The sequence below is a fragment of the Sycon ciliatum genome, chromosome 3, assembly GCF_964019385.1.
Source record: "Sycon ciliatum chromosome 3, ocSycCili1.1, whole genome shotgun sequence".
NCBI lineage: Eukaryota > Metazoa > Porifera > Calcarea > Leucosolenida > Sycettidae > Sycon > Sycon ciliatum.
Window position 1 is genome coordinate 7,421,870 of NC_088645.1, and position 17,509 is coordinate 7,439,378.

Here is a 17,509-nt window from a genome sequence, read left to right on the forward strand (position 1 = left end):
GCGCGCTCACACTGCGACCATGAGCACGCGTCCATGCGTCAGCAAAACGCAGAAACGTGGCAGTCGTGCTCACACTAGGCCTCGTACACGCGTAGACGTGAACTTGTCACATAAACTTTACGAATTGCAGTTCGTATCCAAAAGAGTTCGTGCGTTTCCTAATAAAGTTGTGGCCCGTTTTGGATGTAAATTTTCGCATGTTGCATGTTGGAGGAAGTGCCTCGTGGCTCGTATTCTTGAAGTCGACGAAACGTGGCATGTCAAGACAGCCAATTGAATTGAGGAGAGGGTGAGACCAACCACGGAAGAAGAGAAAAAAAGAAAATTAAGAGCACGTACACAAAGTGGGAAGGGATTAGCAACTTACAAAGCAATGGGATGCTCAGCGAGCTATGCAGCGGAAGTGGTGACTGTGACTTTGTTTACTGGGAGATACTGAAGTGCTGTCTGACGAGGGTACGGAATTTGGGCATATCTGGAGCTTGTCTAACACTGGGAGGCAGTTGGAGCCACGTGGAGTAGGAGGAAAAGAAAGGGGAATTTACGAATAGGGTAGACCTAGCTAGCTAGGGGGAGACGAACGCAGCTTCGGGTGGTGCCACCTGAATTGAACCAATTAAGGGACTGTAAATGAGCAGGGTGCTGGTCAAGGAAAATTGAATGCGCCAGGGTGCACTTGGAAGCATCAAGGTAATGTTGCAGAGTGGTAGTGGATGCAGCAGCATACAAGTCTAGATTTGAGGTATAGCGATCAGTACGGAATATGATTCGCAGTATACGGCGATGGAGAACTTCTAATTTACCTATGTGGGTTTTGTTAATGGTGGACCAGGCAGGGAAGCCGTACGTGAAGAGGGGAAGAATGTATGATTTATAAAAATTAATCCGGCAATTTTTGGGCAAATGGGACAAGTGACTTGACATTATGCCGACAGATCGGCATACTTTGGACGACACATGATCAGCATGGTGAGACCAGGAGAGGGCGGAATCTATGACAATGCCAAGGTGTTTATGGTGGGGCGCTACAGAGATAGGGTGACCGGGATCATCGGGAAAGTGGAAGATGGGCACTGGATCTGTGGGAGGGGGAAACAGGAGGAGCTCGGTTTTGGTCACATTTGGCTTAAGGTACCAAGTGCTCATCCAGTGAACAATGTCGTTGATACAGGTCTGAACTTTGGGGTACAGGGTGGCGTGAGATGGGGAGGAAGCAAGGACAGTGGTATCATCTGCAAACAAAGAAATATTGGGAATTGAATAGGGGAGGTCATTAACGTATGTGAGGAAGAGCAGGGGACCTAAAATGGAGCCCTGGGGCACTCCGGATGTCACAGACTCGGGGTCAGATAAGGTTCCATTTACTGTGACGCACTGATTTCGGTCCAAGAGGTAGCTAGTTATCCAGGCGAGTAGGGAGCCGGAGACACCATGGGCACGAAGTTTGGCGATCAGGCCCTTGTGCCACACGGTGTCGAAGGCCTTGGAGAGGTCGAAGAAACAGATGCAGGAGACCTGCCGCTGGTCTTTTAGGGAGTAGAGGTCTTGGATTATGCGGGATAATTGCAGGGATGTGTTGTCCTTACGACGGAAGCCATATTGTGCGGGGTGAAGAAGAGGGGAGATATGGTCGTACAAGCGGTCGTACACTATTCTCTCTAGCAGTTTGGAGACGCAGGACAGGTTGTACACAAATACGCTTCACGTCTACGATCATGTTGCCGCCAAGTCGTGGCACCCCCCTCCGGAGGTCGCGGTCACGATTCGAAACGTGGCCGCGACGTTTTGGTCAAGTTCATGCCGTTGCCATGCAACTTGGCCGCATGGCCGCATGGACGCTGGTTTTGGTCGCAGTGTGAGCGCGCCCTAAGCGGTCGATATTGCGGCGATATGGGTAATATAGGACCAGTCAAGGATCACGAGAATTAGTGGAGGTCGATATAGAAGAGTGATAAGTATAGATTATTACATGTCAGGTGACCGTTTCCAGGTCTACAGCCAATGAGCGCCCTTGCTCAGCGGTATGTATTTCTCGGTATTGCCCAGCAAGTTATTGCCCGCTCAGTTACATGTACGCGCATGCGGACTGTCATTCTTGTACTTTGTGGTTCGTGATCAGATCAAGTTTCTACTGTTCGGAGTTTAAAATTTGAAACACAAAACAGCAACTTGATCTGACTACAAACTACAAAGCACGAGATTGACAGACCACACACGCCCGCATGTAACTGAGCGGACAATAACTTACATGTACTTGTTCCAGCCACCTGAACCAGCCGCCTCAGCAGGTGAATGCAACCTTGACATTGATATCGATGCGTTGATGAGCAGCCAACGAACTACTTGACGAACTGAATGCGTTCGAGACGAAGTCGTGGAGTCCATCCCAGTTTCAGTTCCCACACGCTGCGGTGACGCCGCTCAATCACGAACAACAACACCATCGATATCGTAATAAAGAAATAGAGAATTTCAAAACCACAAACGACGTTTACCACTGAACAAGTGTGTGGGGAGACTGAGAAAGTCGGAAAGGTTTCTCTCCATTTTCTGGATAGTTTGAGTGAAGCATGCAATAAATGATTTACTGCGCCTCGTACGCACTCGTACACGGGCAATACCGGCTGATACATGACCTCACGGCTGGCGCCGTTCGGTCATGTATCAGCCGGTATTGCCCTTTGTATACTTTATTTATAGTGGAAATCAAAACAGGCAAAATGCCTAATAACATTGGACCCACTGTGAATAACATGTTAAAGGATATTGTGGAAAAAAGTAGATACAAGAGAAAAAGAGAAAGGAAAAATGACGGAAGGTTGGTTGCAACGAACAGATATCAATCCAGTGAGCATTGGAAAACCTATGTCGCTGATAATATATACTGCAAGGCTTGAGATTTAAAATCCAAATACCTATTTGAACATTTTGCTGCTGGTGGCAATCTATTCCACATAATGGCTCCAGCGTGCGTTAGGCGCTTAGCAGAACGAGCAGTGCTAGCAGGTGGGACCACAAGCAAGTTGCTTTGGCCTCCCCGAGTGCGAGTTGAGGGCACGACAGCAAAAAAGGACTCAAACAGGGTGCTACATGCATCATGCAAACATCGCCAGATGAAACAAAACATATTCAAGTGCACAGAAACCTGTAGATCACATACATGCATTCGATTTAGCAGGGGAGCAGTACTGGTCCACGGTGGCGACTTGCAGACTGCCCGAGCGGCACGTTTGAACAGCCTATGTAGCCGTTGTTCCTGGGCAACTGTCAAATACGGGTAGTAACTAATAGAAGCATACAAAAATTCAGGCAAAACGATAGATCTGAAGTAGGTGAGTCGGCATGGATACGGCAGCGAGGAAGCATGTCGCAGCAGGACAGCAATTTTGCCGGCAACACGACGAGCAACATGGTCCACCATTGTGGTCCAACTCATGTCCGAGTCAAAATGCAGGCCAAGGTATTTGGCAGATGTGACTACTGGTAGGACTTGTGAATTGCATACAACATTGATGTCGAGGGCTGCAGCTCTATGGTGTGGTATGGCGAGTATCTGCGTCTTGGTCTCGTTAAGGATCAGTCCACGTTTCTTCAACCAAGTGGCCAGGTACTGAACTGCTGCAGTGAGGCGCTGGGAGACAACTTCTGGCTGTGGACTGCTCGCACGCAGCGAGATGTCATCAGCAAACTGAATAGTGGTGACGTCATGAGGGGCAAGGTCGCCGGCAATATCCCTCACATACAGAACGAAGAGCAAAGGTCCGAGAACTGACCCTTGAGGAACCCCTGACTGGCTGTCATAAGTTCTTGTGCTCGTTTGTACTCGTGCAGTAAATCATACATATTTGACCGCTTAGAGATCACAAGTTTCTGTGGGGGTCAATAATAAGAGAGTGATAAGTAACCATACCCACGACGCACACACCACCCCTATGTTTTTTCACTAAAAAGAAAAGCAGTCGTAACTGCAACAGCCACATGGCCAATAAGAAAACCAATACGATATATCGATAAACATACACCCAGAAGTCAGGGGTGGGAGGGTGGGATACAAACTGCACCAACGAAAAGCCACTACGAAGTGACAGGAATGCGGTCCAGCACAACATTTTTGCTGACGCAAAAAGTTGTGGGGAAATCCCAAAATCCCAAGATTTTGCAGATTTTGCATGAGCCCAAATGTTCAAGTCACCCACAAAGACACAAGCTTTCCAACTCTCTTTGGCCGTTGGAAAGCGTACCGTCCCGAAACATCCCCCCCCCCCCGCCCCCCCCGCCCCCCCCCCCGCCCCCCCCCCCCCCCCGCGAAAAACCCATAAGCCAACCACCTCTAGCTAGGCCCAGACAGATTCTGCTCCGCTCGCCTCGATATTTTGCCGCAAAATGCTTCTGCGAAATCTTCGACATTTTGCCGAGCCTGGTACAAGAAACTCAATATTTTGCTCCATTTCCTCCTGAAAAACGTATATTTTATCCACTTCCCGTACAATCCCGTACAGCGTTTCACACAAATCGCAGGGTCGGTTTCTCAACACGGGTTTCCACGCACGTGTCCCTGAGTTCTTCCAAAATCATGTCGATCCACAGTGAATCACGGTGATATTTTGGGGACATGATCTCGTCCTGGGCAGTGTATCCTGCTGAACGGGTAAGAAACAAGGAAATCCAAGTATCAGGCATCGAATTTACCCAACATCTCGATATTTTGCTCCGATTTTGCCGGCAATTTCCGCTCTTTCAATTCTTCGATATTTGCCGAAAGAATTGACGGCAGGATCTGTCTGGGCCTACAGTCCGTTTCAAAAAGATTTACAACCCTGGCGATCGCCCGCGGAGTTTGGCGTCTTACCGTATGAGCACTCGAGCGCTGCCTGGAAAAACTCACTGTGAACTCGAAGAAATATTCCGCGCGAAAGCAGGAAAAATGACAACTCACTCACGTTGACACAGTCATGGACGTACGTCTGGTTTACAACAAACGAGTTCTTCCTCGTATCGATAATGGAGTCAGAGAGGACATGTCGAAACGAAAGTGTTGTAAATGTTGACGAGCTGCATGGGTCCGTTTTGTGACCAAAATAGTTTCTTTGAGCTGCGATGCAATTTACTCACCGTGTGACGAAAACGACATCGACACGGACTAATTCCCAAGGCCATGACTTGGCAAAGCTATCCGTGTGACTTCGACGACATTTTGAGAAAAGCAAACGCTTGTGAACGCTGATAGAAGACGGCGTTGACTGCTAAATTCAAATAAATCGGCGATCTTGAAATACTAAAATAAATCTCAAAAGCTACAGCGCGATGACTTCCATCAGTATAATTCACTCACACCATTGCAGTGTTGTGGGTGTGTTCACATGGCGTGAGCCAGTCAAGTGTCAGTCAGTTCGGCAGGAAGCGCGAGCTCCAACAACAAGTCGTTTGGTGCAGCCACCTTCTTTGTCTTGTACCAGCTTGATCACCAAAACAATGAAAAAAAAGGTTTGACGTGAGGATAGGTTGGGATTTGAACTCACAACTTCATGGTCAGCAGACAGCATTCATAACCACAAGTCCAAAAAGGAAAGGATAAATCGTGGGTTTTGATAAAAAAATCGATACTGGCTTCCTGGGCAAATTGTAAACCATGGGAAAAGGCCGGAAACCTGGCCGAAATTCTAACTCCTTAACGGTTGGTCCAATTGTTCCGAAACCTTCACAGAACAATTTGCCGTGTCCTAACAAGCCATTCTATGTACTTTGTTGTTCAAATTTCCATTATCTTCATAGTTTTTAAGACCCAAACCTGATTGTAAATCTTTTTGAAACAGACTATAGCTCTGGCCACCCATCAGTCTAGAAAACAAGTGCTTCCATTCTACACAACTATGTTGGTCTTCAGGAAGCAACTATCCCCGCCTGTAACAAGATAACAAGCAGACAGAAAGCGCGATAACAGTAGTGACTTTACTCCCTCGCACCCAGACGCGGATTTTTTGGAAACAAGTTTCTATACTTCCAATGGGAGAATCCGACATCGCAGTGCATTTCGGCGTGGCCAGGTCAAATTGTAGAGTATCGCATCGAGTGAACTGCTTTATCTGAGAGAGGAGATGTTCGTGTCCTTGAGACCCGAAGTCCCGTTTCCATACGACAAAATTATTTAGGAGCTCTGGGCTCAGCGCTTTTTCATGGTATGAATTTCGGGTTGTTCTGGTCGGGTCGCAGCGTCGCGGACTATTCCATCATCTTCAGCATCGAAAAACTACTGGCCATGTGAAATTACAAGGCGGTGAGAAGCTTTTGTCTTCATCTACGAGCGAATTTGTTCTGCGCCGGCATACCAAAGTAAGCAATTTCGTACGCGCAATTCGAGTGACGAGGCGTGTGCACTGTACACTGTACTGCATGCACTGACTGTGCGGTCGTTCTCGACTCTCCCATCACTCCCATTCATTTCTGTTTCCAGCAAAAGTCCAACTTGGCGCACTTCAAATCACTATAACTCAAGAATGGCTGGGCCGATTTGAATAATACTTGCAGATTTCCTATGTACTTCGCCTGGGAGAATCGAATGAGACCAAAATCGAAGCGATCGGAGCAAGTTTTGGAAATTGGGTGTAGTCACTAATAACAGGGCACAAAACTGACATGTTACTGAGACATTCAACGACCTGAGACCTACATGTAGCTCTCACACACCTCCAGTGCGCAAACTAACAGCCTTCCAGCTTGGAAAGTTACATATTGCGCTCTCTGACTTCTCCCTACCCTGCCACAGTCATGGATAGTTGCTGCACAACTCGTTTCCATGCGACTCTTCCCATCCCAACTAAGACAATCAATGCAGAAATAATGTGCCAGAATCAGTGTACTGTGTAGCTGAGAGTAGTGAGAGTCTGTGCACGTGTCCGAGCGCCATGAAAGCCTGGAAACTCACCTCACGACCCGCCGACGTCGACAGCCACAGCAGCCCCAGCGCGCCTATTATCGGGGCAAATTCAAATTTTCTGTGACCAATAATCTCTACGACCTTTTGGGGGAAGATCCCTTTTCGAATGCTCTTTGAGGGACTGAGTGCATGATAATTACGTAGTCGGCTGAAATTTGAATCACGTCGGAAAAATTTGAGCGTTCTGCGATGAAGGGGAGTGGAATGGCGTTGATGGGACGAATTTGCTTGCATATAAGTTAGGCTTGGAGACGACTTTGCTGTTACCGCGCCTGACTTGCGGCGGCTAGATAACGGAGTTTGGTACTCTGGCGTTGCTCTCGCCAAAAGCTTTCCAACGAGCCCTAGATTTTGGAAATCAAGCAAAGGAGACTAAAGACTTTTTAGTCATGACCGGGTGAAGTTGAAAAGTTTGCTGAAATTTGTAATTCTGTTGCATGCTCTCTTGGTAATCTGGTAGGGTAGAATTAAAACACAAATTTAATTTAATAGGAATGGTAACAGGCCATGCTAACCCACATAGGTTAATTGGCGTTTGAATGATTGTTTTCTCACTTTCTTTCTTTTGGGGGAGGGGGGGCGGGGGGGGGGGAGGGCAGTTCAGTCTCATCGTGTTTATTCATTCCCATTTTTAACATAAGGAGTGAAATCCCGTCCCAGAGCAATAGCAATTTGCGTCGAAATATCCAATCCAAGTACATGATGATTGCAGTCTCCGAGGAGAAGCCGAACAGTGGCTCCAGATGCCTTTTCTCATAAAGAATCCCTCAGGTTGCACAGATAATGATGAATACTATTATTTTTGCGAGGACACACCTCAGTCAACACACTTCGGTTTCATTGAACAGCTGGGAAAGCCAATGACAGCGGATAGACCGTTATGCGATGCGGGCCGTGGAACCCAGGTACATGTAACAGACAATACTTGAGAGATCATGCATAACGTTATTCAACGTACTGAGATGTGGGGAAAGGCTGGAGAATATTTCGCTGTTACCATTCAGCCTCTAGTCAGGAAAATGTAGAGGCATCCAAATTAATAAAATTGGAGAAAACTCAAGCTAAAAATTGCAGTACGCACATAGGGAAACGGATAGGCGAGTGAGTTAAATAAGAGTGCAGGCGAACAGGCCAGCGAACAATAGGACTGCGGAAGAAGCAATGAGGGTGCTCTGGCCAGAACCTTGGCCGGATTCAGCGATGACTTTGAGCGGGAAGGACGTGGCGGACACAGTGAACGAAGCCTCCGGAACGGCCGTCTGCTTGGAGAGCGACGCAGTGAATTGCTGAGAGGAAAAGCTGCTGCTTGCTTGGGTGGTCATGACGGCCTCCACGCGGAACGAGCACTTGGGATCGCTGGTGGTGAAGTTGCTATAGTCGACCAGCTCACAGTGGGGAGATTTGGGCGGGCAGGTTTTTGAGAGGACGGACGTCAGCACGGTCATGAGCAGGGACGCATCTTGTCCTGATTTGCTAGAACAGAACGTGACGTTGTACATAGTACCCACGCTTGTGCTTGTTACCAAGGTGAAATTGGTAACCGGGGTAACGGTAGGAGCGGCAGTGGTGGGAGGTGAGGTGGTTGGTACGGGGCATGATGAATCTGTGCGAGTTGCTCCAATGGCACTGCACACGCTGGTAGCGGCAGCTGCGGAAGCCTGACAGTGAATGTTCATGGCTGCCTCGCACTCGCTCTTGCACATCCTGTGGACGCTGGTGGTGCTGGAGCACACGCCCAGGCTTGTTCTGCAGGAAACCTCCTTCAGGAAGGCATTACAGTCGGGGTTGCTGTTAAAGTTAGAGATGGTATGCGTAACACTGTCGCCGAAGGTGGCCACGTTGGTTCTCATCCATTGATCGTGATAGGACTGAGCAATGCGGTCCGAAATGAGCGATTTGTCGCAGCGGGAGCCGTAGCGAGTGGTGACATTGCTGGTGAAGAACTGAGCGCAGAACGGCAGCTCACGCTGACTGCTTGGCACACAGCTACTGCAAGTGACGCCCGTCGTGGGAGTGACCAGCCCGGCAATGCTGGCAGGCTTGGAGTCCGTACCGGCAGCGGAGCACTGAGCCATTCCCTTGTTCCACTCAGATTCGCCGAAGCTCTCCAGCTCGGACGCAATGCACTGTTGAATAGCCTGGTTAATGTTGAGGCCGGCGGTGACCTCGCCTTCGGTGAAATTCTGGGCCATCAGCCCAAACACGTGGTCAGCGGTACTTGGGAACAGAAGCTGAGTGAGAGCATCGCAGGCTCGCGAGTGGGCACTGGCCACGCAGCCATAGCCCAGCACCATTGCGGCCACGTTTGCGCTCATCAGATCGGCCTCGGAGGCCTCTCGCTCGAACACGAGCGCGTCGTACTTGGCTCGGTCCATCATGGGTACGACGCACTGCATCATGTCGCTAACCAGCGTGAAGTTATTGGTCTCACTGCGGCAACCATCCAGCAGCTCCACAAGTGAGCCATGGTTATCCAGCTTCAACGCCGCGTTGCATTTCGCCATTGTGCATCCCCCAAGATCCACCCTACCTGCCGGCGCACAACACGGGTGCTGAGCCACCGCCAGCCCCAGGCTGCAGGACAGCATTAGCGAGAGTAGAAGAGCAGTGCTCATGGCTGATGACTGATCGTTTGCAGGCGTCGGTTATCTGAGCTCCGATTCGAACGGCTCCAGGAAAAAAAGTGATGCAATTAGTTCGTCTGCACTAGCTTTTCTACCTCCGAGGAACCGCATAAGTATTGCATGATACTGCTACATGGTAGCTGTGTGCTTGAATCGTGCGTGTAGCCGTGTAGCCGTGTAGCCAAAGTACCTGCCTGACAGGCTGGCATGCCTTTAGCTCAACACGCCTGTAGAGCAGTAGTTGTCGAGTCTAAACTGCTCACTACTCAATGATCCGCTCGTGCAAAGGAAGGTAGCTGCATGGAGTTGTCCGGGGTGCGGGCAGGCGAATTACACACACATACATACACACACACACACACACACATACATACACACACACACACACAGTGCACAACACACACAGTCCCAGGCGCGTGCACGCTGTAGTGCCAGTGCCAGTAGCGGTGGAGTGAGGGTCAGGTATTGACAGGTAGTGCGGCCAGCACTACCTAATCGGGATATGGGTGGACAGTTCCGTCTGTCAACACGTCACGGTGTTGCTCTGAGGTAGGCCTTTCTCACGCGAGCCGCCAAGTCGGAAACACCTCCTGAGAATAATCTTACTCCTGCTGGACTGTACTACGTGCTTGCAGGGCAGGTCTACATCATACAAACACTAGCAATCCAGCAGGTTCTTTGCAGAGCGACAAGGCCAGGGTATTTTCAAAAGACTGCCTAGAACAAGACAGGCATCAATTGCATCCTGCGACGTGGGTTTGAAGGCTACGCAGGCTGCGGACAGATGTGAGTGTCAACGTGCACGCGCTAAAGTTTGGGCCTTGTCAACACTTGATAGTATCAGGTTAGGCTCGATATGAACTAATACTTCCGATAGTGCTAGAGGGCTGTGCTGCATGGCTCCCTGTATGCAGCTGTCCCGGTGTAATACTAGTATTGAGAACACAACCGTCATTGCACACTCCACAGTCCACTACTGCCTGTATCACTATCAGTGTATGGGAGCCGAGTGACCCAGCAGGCTACGCCAGCTGAAAATAGCCTCTCATTCAAGCATATACGCAGGCACAGGGTATTCTGGAACGGTAGCTTCAAAGTCTGCTACCTACTAACGCGTGATTGTATTACACTCTGAATATTTAATAGCAGCCGCGAGATTGTTGTCTTGCTGGCTGGCTGGTACAAGCATGTGTATCTCAAAGTGATGTAACAGTACTGATGAGTATACATGTACTAGTATCCGGCAGCTCGCAGCAACAATCCCCGAGGTATGCATAGATCAGCGGATATCCTGACCTGGTGTTGATTTCATCAGGATGCTATACATTAGCGTCTGCGTGTTCTAATATGGAGCTGCTAGGACGTCTTTAGATAGCAAAACTCGAAAACGATAGACACGTGTTTCACAGACATACATGTACACGTCTGGGGCTTGTCAATGAAATCCGATAGCGGTGGATCATTGCCTCCTAGCCTCCCTGGCCTGGCGCATGGCATGCTCCAGCTAAGAACATCCCAGTGTTCGCAGGTGCATGCGTGTAGCTAGCAGCTGCGCAGGGCCGTACAGCGCACAGCGCACGTGCCGTTGACGAAATCGATCGGATTTCATTCATCGATCACGGGCATGTACATGTACGTGTGCATGTAGCACTAACTGACTCAAGCCTAAGAAAACAGTCTACTACTACTACAGTGCGAGTAGATACCGTAGCAAAACAGCCTAGGCTAGAGTCTCTCGTGTTCTGTGTTTGTGTACCCTGCAGCGCTAGCGAGCACTCTAGTCTAGTCCTGCTGCTCCGAAAGCCATGCACACATACATTAATTTTGTACATGTACATGTCGATGTAAAAAAGGAGACCAAGTTTGTACATTGTATGCACATGTGCATTGTCTAAAGTGTAGTTACCTGCACAAAGCATCTCAGTTACATTCACTATTCGGGTATTCCCCCGAAACCGATTTTACTGGTACATGTACATGTACATGCATCACTATACAGTAAGTATTACACCCACTCCGTCCTGCTGGATACTAGTATGTACCATTGTGTCGAGTCCTCCTCCTCATTTTACATGACTGTAGTTCATCATGCAGTGAGTGTTCAATAGTAAAAATAAATTAAAAAAATAAACCCACCCACAAGGGCCACATGGCATCTCTGCTACAGGGAACAGTACAGCCTCCCTAGCTGCATTCCTATTGATGCCTGGTCGTAGGCTATGATTCCGAGACCTCCGGTCGGATGAGCCTCGCCAACCACATCGCCCCTTCGTCTTGTTGCCCTGTGTCATTTCAGTTGTCCTCTTCCCCTGATTATTAATAGGGCTGTATTTTCTAGTGAAAAAACAAAACAAAAAAAGTAAAACAAAAACAGCATCGCTCCCTGAATCCGGGCACATACCGGTGTTGGGGCATTGCTCATTACTAAGACTTCACATGAAGATCTACATTTACATGTATGGTGTGTACATGTCATGTACATGTACATGTACATGTAGATAAACCTTGTTTTGTAGGACCACGAGGAATACCAAATTCACAAGCAAACGCCGAACTTTTGGGAGATTTCTAACATGAATAGTGGCTGCTAAATATTATTCCAAATCGACAAGAAGCGTTATGTATGGTCCTTCAATAGCAGGTGGGTACTACATGTATATTACAGCCTCATTGGGCATCTGCCTTTGTTCTTCTAATGCCATGTTATGCTCCTTCTAAAACAAAGACCTGATTATGCCAACGTGTATACCGGCATAATCCGCTTACCCCTACCTCTGGTGTCTGGCCCATATACATGTACATGTACCTGCAGGGCTGTTTATATGGACTTAGAAAATAAAACAATTTCAGCGCGAAAACATGCTTTTTTGTTTACAGAGCACAGGCTTACGCAAACGAATACACACAGCTTCAAGAACCTTCAACTATCGGGCATAACGAGCACGACACAACACAGAAAAAACAAAAACATCATGCACTTCCAAACACTTGTTGTTGTGTTGTTGTAGAAGGAGGCGAAACCGCCTCCTTTGATACATGTGGACGAAAGAGGGAATGAAAGAGAGGGAGGATGGGGGGGGGGGGCAGAAATACGGAGAGAGGAACGGTAGACAATACTAGTAAGTGAACTGACCTCAGGGCTACATGTCGGGGAATCTCAAGCACGCACACAGAGTGCACCCGACACAACGAACACCCACTCAGTTCATATGGTTTACAAAGTTGAATGCATGATAGGATTAAAGTAACGGGAAGAGAAATAGAAAGTCGGAACTGTCTTCATGCCATTGCAATAATAATTACAACCACTGAACACCGCGTGGTTGAGAGCTCTATCTGCTCAGGGGGTGCATGCATGCGTGCACAGCACACCCACACGTAATGAGTCTGAAGCACATGCCAGTACGTCATATTAGGACGTGACGTGGCAACGTGATACTAGTACATGCCCCCTAGTGACAATTGTCACTAAAAATGAGGAGAAGAAGATAAAAAACAGTACCAATTATCGCAGAATAGGAGCCAATAAATTGAGAAAACAAAACAAAAGAACCAAATTTATGACACACACTATTAAACGTCAATCGTCAGAGACGGCCAAAACACGAATTAGAGTCACGAGTCAGACCCAAACTCGGACAAAGCAGAGAACATAGTGGTCTCAAGAACCATACCTACTAGGCTCACGGAGCAGGGCTCTGTCGCGGAGAAGACGACCACCAGCGGTGTCATCAGGTACACCAGCCAAAGGCACATGGTCCAACGGCTCGTCATCGATAATACTAGCTACATCTAGTGGCTCAGGGATACGACTGGAATGACTTCCAGCAGGCTTCAGCAGCTCTGTGTTGACGAGTTTTTCTGCTGTGCCACGGCCAATCACGACAGTTGAGGGACCAACGACTCGCTTGACGATCCAACCTTCTTCGAATTCGGGGAGTCGTTTCTGGTGCCGGTGTGGACGGCGGAAGAGAACAGACTCTCCAGCCGAGAACGCTTGAGTTGGCTCCTCGACAAAATCGCAGGACGACAACTCTGATTCCAGGAGATCGTACATGGCTGAGGCGCGACGCTGTATTTCCTCCGTTCAGCGGGGAAACGACCAATCTGTTGGGGTAGCATCCACCACGAGACTGCGGGGCTGCTAGCCAACCATTGCTTGCATAGGTGAGACACCGGTGACACTGTGGGGCCTGTTGCGGTAGAAGTACAGGAGCATAGCTAGGTCAACCTGCCAATCACTGGACTCGTCGAGGACCTTCCGCACCAAGGTCAACAGCGTTTGGTTGAACCGTTCTGCGGCACCTTGCGATTGGGGGTGGCGAACTGCGCCAAAACACACGTTGACCCCAAATACCTTGTAGAGGGATGACATCAGGGCATTGTGAAGCTCGGTGCCGTTGTCGGAGCGGATAACATGGGGAGGACCCCACCGAGTGCAGACACTAACAAATGCATCGGCGACAGACTCAGCATCATGGCGAACAAGTGGGACGACCTCCTCCCACTTGGTGAAGGTGTCAATGCAGACAAGAACGCAGTGATATCGGCCAGACTTGTTGGTACCAAGCTCGAGCGTGTCAATTTCCACAACACGCCAGGGACCATCGGGAGTTACAGGTCGCGTTGGTTGCGGTAGACAAGGTTGAGCAGGATTTGCCGCACGGCAGGTAGTGCACTCTGAAACGTAGTCACGGCAGCGCTGTGCCATACCAGGGAAATAGCATTGGCTACGGAGTAGACGCCACATACTTTCCCAACCGGCGTGACCACTCACAGTATGGGCGACTGCAAGTGCATCGGCAGTAAGACTCTGGGGAAGGGCAGGCACAAGCTCAACATCGTTGAGAGGCGATTTCACGCTGCGAAACAGCACATCATCCTCAATCACCAGCTGGGTTCGGACTTTGCTGTAGCTGGAGTTGGGAATCGGTTCACCGGAGAGAAGCTGGGCCTTAACGGACGAGATTGCCTCGTCGGCAACTTGGGCAGTGGCGATGTCACCCATAGCAAGAGGTGGGAGAGCACGAACGGTAACACCGGCTGCTGCAACATCAGGCTGTGGCTTCTTAGGACTGTCCGGCACACGGAACCAGGTAGGGACACGGGTTAGCTGATCCGAAATATTGTCCTCTGAGCGGACCCATTCAACGTCAACTGTAATGCCAGATACAGTGATCAAATCGTCGATGATCTGCAAACGACGCTGAACCAACGTAGCGTGAGGGCCACTCACTTTAACACGACGAATGTTGTTCAGCAACTGCGTCAACCAGCCATGGACTGTACGCGAATCAGTGTGCAAGACCACGTTCTTCACTGGCCAACACAGAGCGAGGTTGAGCGACTTGATGACGGCGTCTAACTCTGCTATGTTGATATGACGCTTATCATCGGAAGGTCTGAGCCAGGACTTGTCTTCGACGATAGCGCCGTTGACTTCCAGAACCGCACCCATGGCCAGGCCAGAAGCATCGCACCAAACGTGCCACACTGTGGTGTCATCACAGGGCACAGACCAGACACCATGCACAGGATCGTCTTGACGGACACGAGACTCGACCTCACGACATGGTTGCACGAGATGAGGCGGTACGAGGTCATCCCATTTCGATGTGTTCTCGCCGACAAGCCGCTTGATGTAGTTGCACAGCGGGCGTAACCAGGAACATACCGGGTAGTGACTAATCACACGGCCACACCAACTGAACACTTGACGACGAGTTGGTGACTCTGGCAACTTGAGGTCAACACCAGCACGACGTTCCCACGTGACTGTATCTTCGACATCAGAAGAGGACAGCTGTAGGCCCAACACACGAGCAGTTGCGAACTGCTCTGGCTCTTTCGTCTCAAGCCCATAGCTGGCGAGTTCATGGCGGACGATGTCGGTCTGGGCAGTAGGGACGTAGAGGTTGTCCACATAGTTGTCAACGTCGGCGTGATCACGGGTAATCCATTGGACAATCATGTCCAAGATCTTTGGCGCGACGTTCAGACCGAATCCCATGCGGGTCATGGTATACAACTCGCCTTTGTACACAACGGTTTGGTACTTGTACAGGGTGGGATGGATCCGAACTTGCAGGTAGGCTTTCCGGATGTCGAGAAGAACGCTGTCGGCACTACGTCTGCGCCAGTCACGAAGTTTCGCGTCACAAACTGGAGCGGTGACACCGGGGTGGGACACAAGACAGGCATTCAGGGCACGGTAGTCCAAGCACGGCCGAACCGGCGTGGATGCCTTGTGCTGCTGACTAACGGCAAGTATCGGCAAGACAGCGACAGGCTCTCCGAATGCCTCGGAGTCGTACTTGACAAGCCATCCATTGTCCACCCACAACTTCATTTCTGAAGCAAACTGCTCCTCCTCGCTGACGCTTAGAGACTTCCGCGAGTACTCTCCAATGCCGGAACCAATGTGCTGCTCGGGTGCAACGCCACCCTTCCACGACCACTGAGCAATCCAATGACCACGCTCATTCGACCAGTTAGCTAGGCAATCATTTGCCTTCAAGGTGACTGTCGACTCGGACTCGGTAACATCGATGTGACGAGAAAGCTTGTTAGGCTTCTCAGATTCGGGTTGGGGAGATGCCCCGGCAGCGACACCTGCCTGCTGACCAAACACAACTGAGGACAGCGTGCCCCCTAGACCGTCGTAACGTAGAGTGAGGCCACCGACCTTGCCAATGGTATCTGTGCCAATCAGGAAGTCCGTGTTCAAGGACGACAAGTTGGGCACAACGAGACAATCAATAGTGATCCGAGGCAAATGGACGGCTCCATCAAGTCGTTGCACACGTAGCGTGACGTTGCCAAGGATAGTAAGTGGTGTTCCGTCGATAGACAACAGCTTGTCCTGACAGGGAGAAACTGCAGCTGATAGGTTCAATCGGTCAACAACAGCCGACTCCACCAGTGTGCGAGTACAGCCAGAATCCACCACAGAGGCAAAACGCGTCCACGTACTAGACTCAGTACTGGGTTCCTGTACGTCCACGGCTACACGAACTAGGTCTCCATCCGATTTTGCCAGAGCAAGGCAAATATCCGTACGTTCAGGCGGCGCGTGACCAGCAGCGACATTTCCAACTCGACTCTTGTTCGGACAGTCCTTGGAAATATGCCCTTTCGCTTTACAGGCATAACAGGTGACACTGGGCTTACGCTTCGGGCACTGTGATCTCACATGGCCCACGGCCTTACACTGGTAACACACGAGCGACTTCTTGGGCTGAGAGCTAGCAGCAGCAACAGCACCATGGGATTCTGGGAGTTTGGATGCCTGCATGACTCTGATTTGATTTGCCATATCAGTGACAGTGAGCTTCTGCGTAGCAGACGCCATACGAACGTGGTGACCAATATCAGCTGGCAACCCACTCAGGAACTGCTCAATCAGCACGGGATCTGAATTATCCGCAATCTTATGGCCAGACAGCGTAAGTAGGCGCTTCAAATCTGCCAGGTACGCGTCCACAGGCTCTCCATTCCGCAAAGCCCTTGACGTAAATGAACGGTAGGCAGCACCAGGCGTGGGGCAAAATGCCTGCTCCAGCGCAGATTTAATTTTTGCCGACGATTTTTTGTCCTCGTCAGACAATTGAGTGACAACCGTAAAGGCTTGTCCACTCAGGAACAACGGAAGATGCTCAGCCTTGGCAGCGTCATCGGCCCACTTATTGGCCATGGCTAAGACCAGAAACTTAGCCCAGAACTCATCAAAGTCGTCCTGTTTGCCCCGATACGGGCGAATAAATCCATCCAACTTCGAAGCCATCTTTCAGAACTTCCAACGGGTTTCGGCACCAAAGTTGTCGGGGAATCTCAAGCACGCACACAGAGTGCACCCGACACAACGAACACCCACTCAGTTCATATGGTTTACAAAGTTGAATGCATGATAGGATTAAAGTAACGGGAAGAGAAATAGAAAGTCGGAACTGTC

General features: G+C 49.8%; 1 protein-coding gene across 1 annotated transcript; it reads right to left on the reverse strand.

Annotated features, from left to right (window-relative positions):
- Positions 1-13,702: 13,702 nt before the first annotated feature.
- Positions 13,703-17,341, reverse strand: LOC135812417 (uncharacterized). The gene has a single exon (XM_065325793.1). The coding sequence runs from the start codon at positions 17,339-17,341 to the stop codon at positions 13,703-13,705; it is 3,639 nt and encodes a 1,212-aa protein (XP_065181865.1).
- Positions 17,342-17,509: the final 168 nt, after the last annotated feature.

Coding starts and splice junctions, on each gene's coding strand:
- LOC135812417 (XM_065325793.1), bottom strand. CDS start 17,341: ATGGCTTCGAAGTTGGATGGATTTATTCGCCCGTATCGGGGCAAACAG.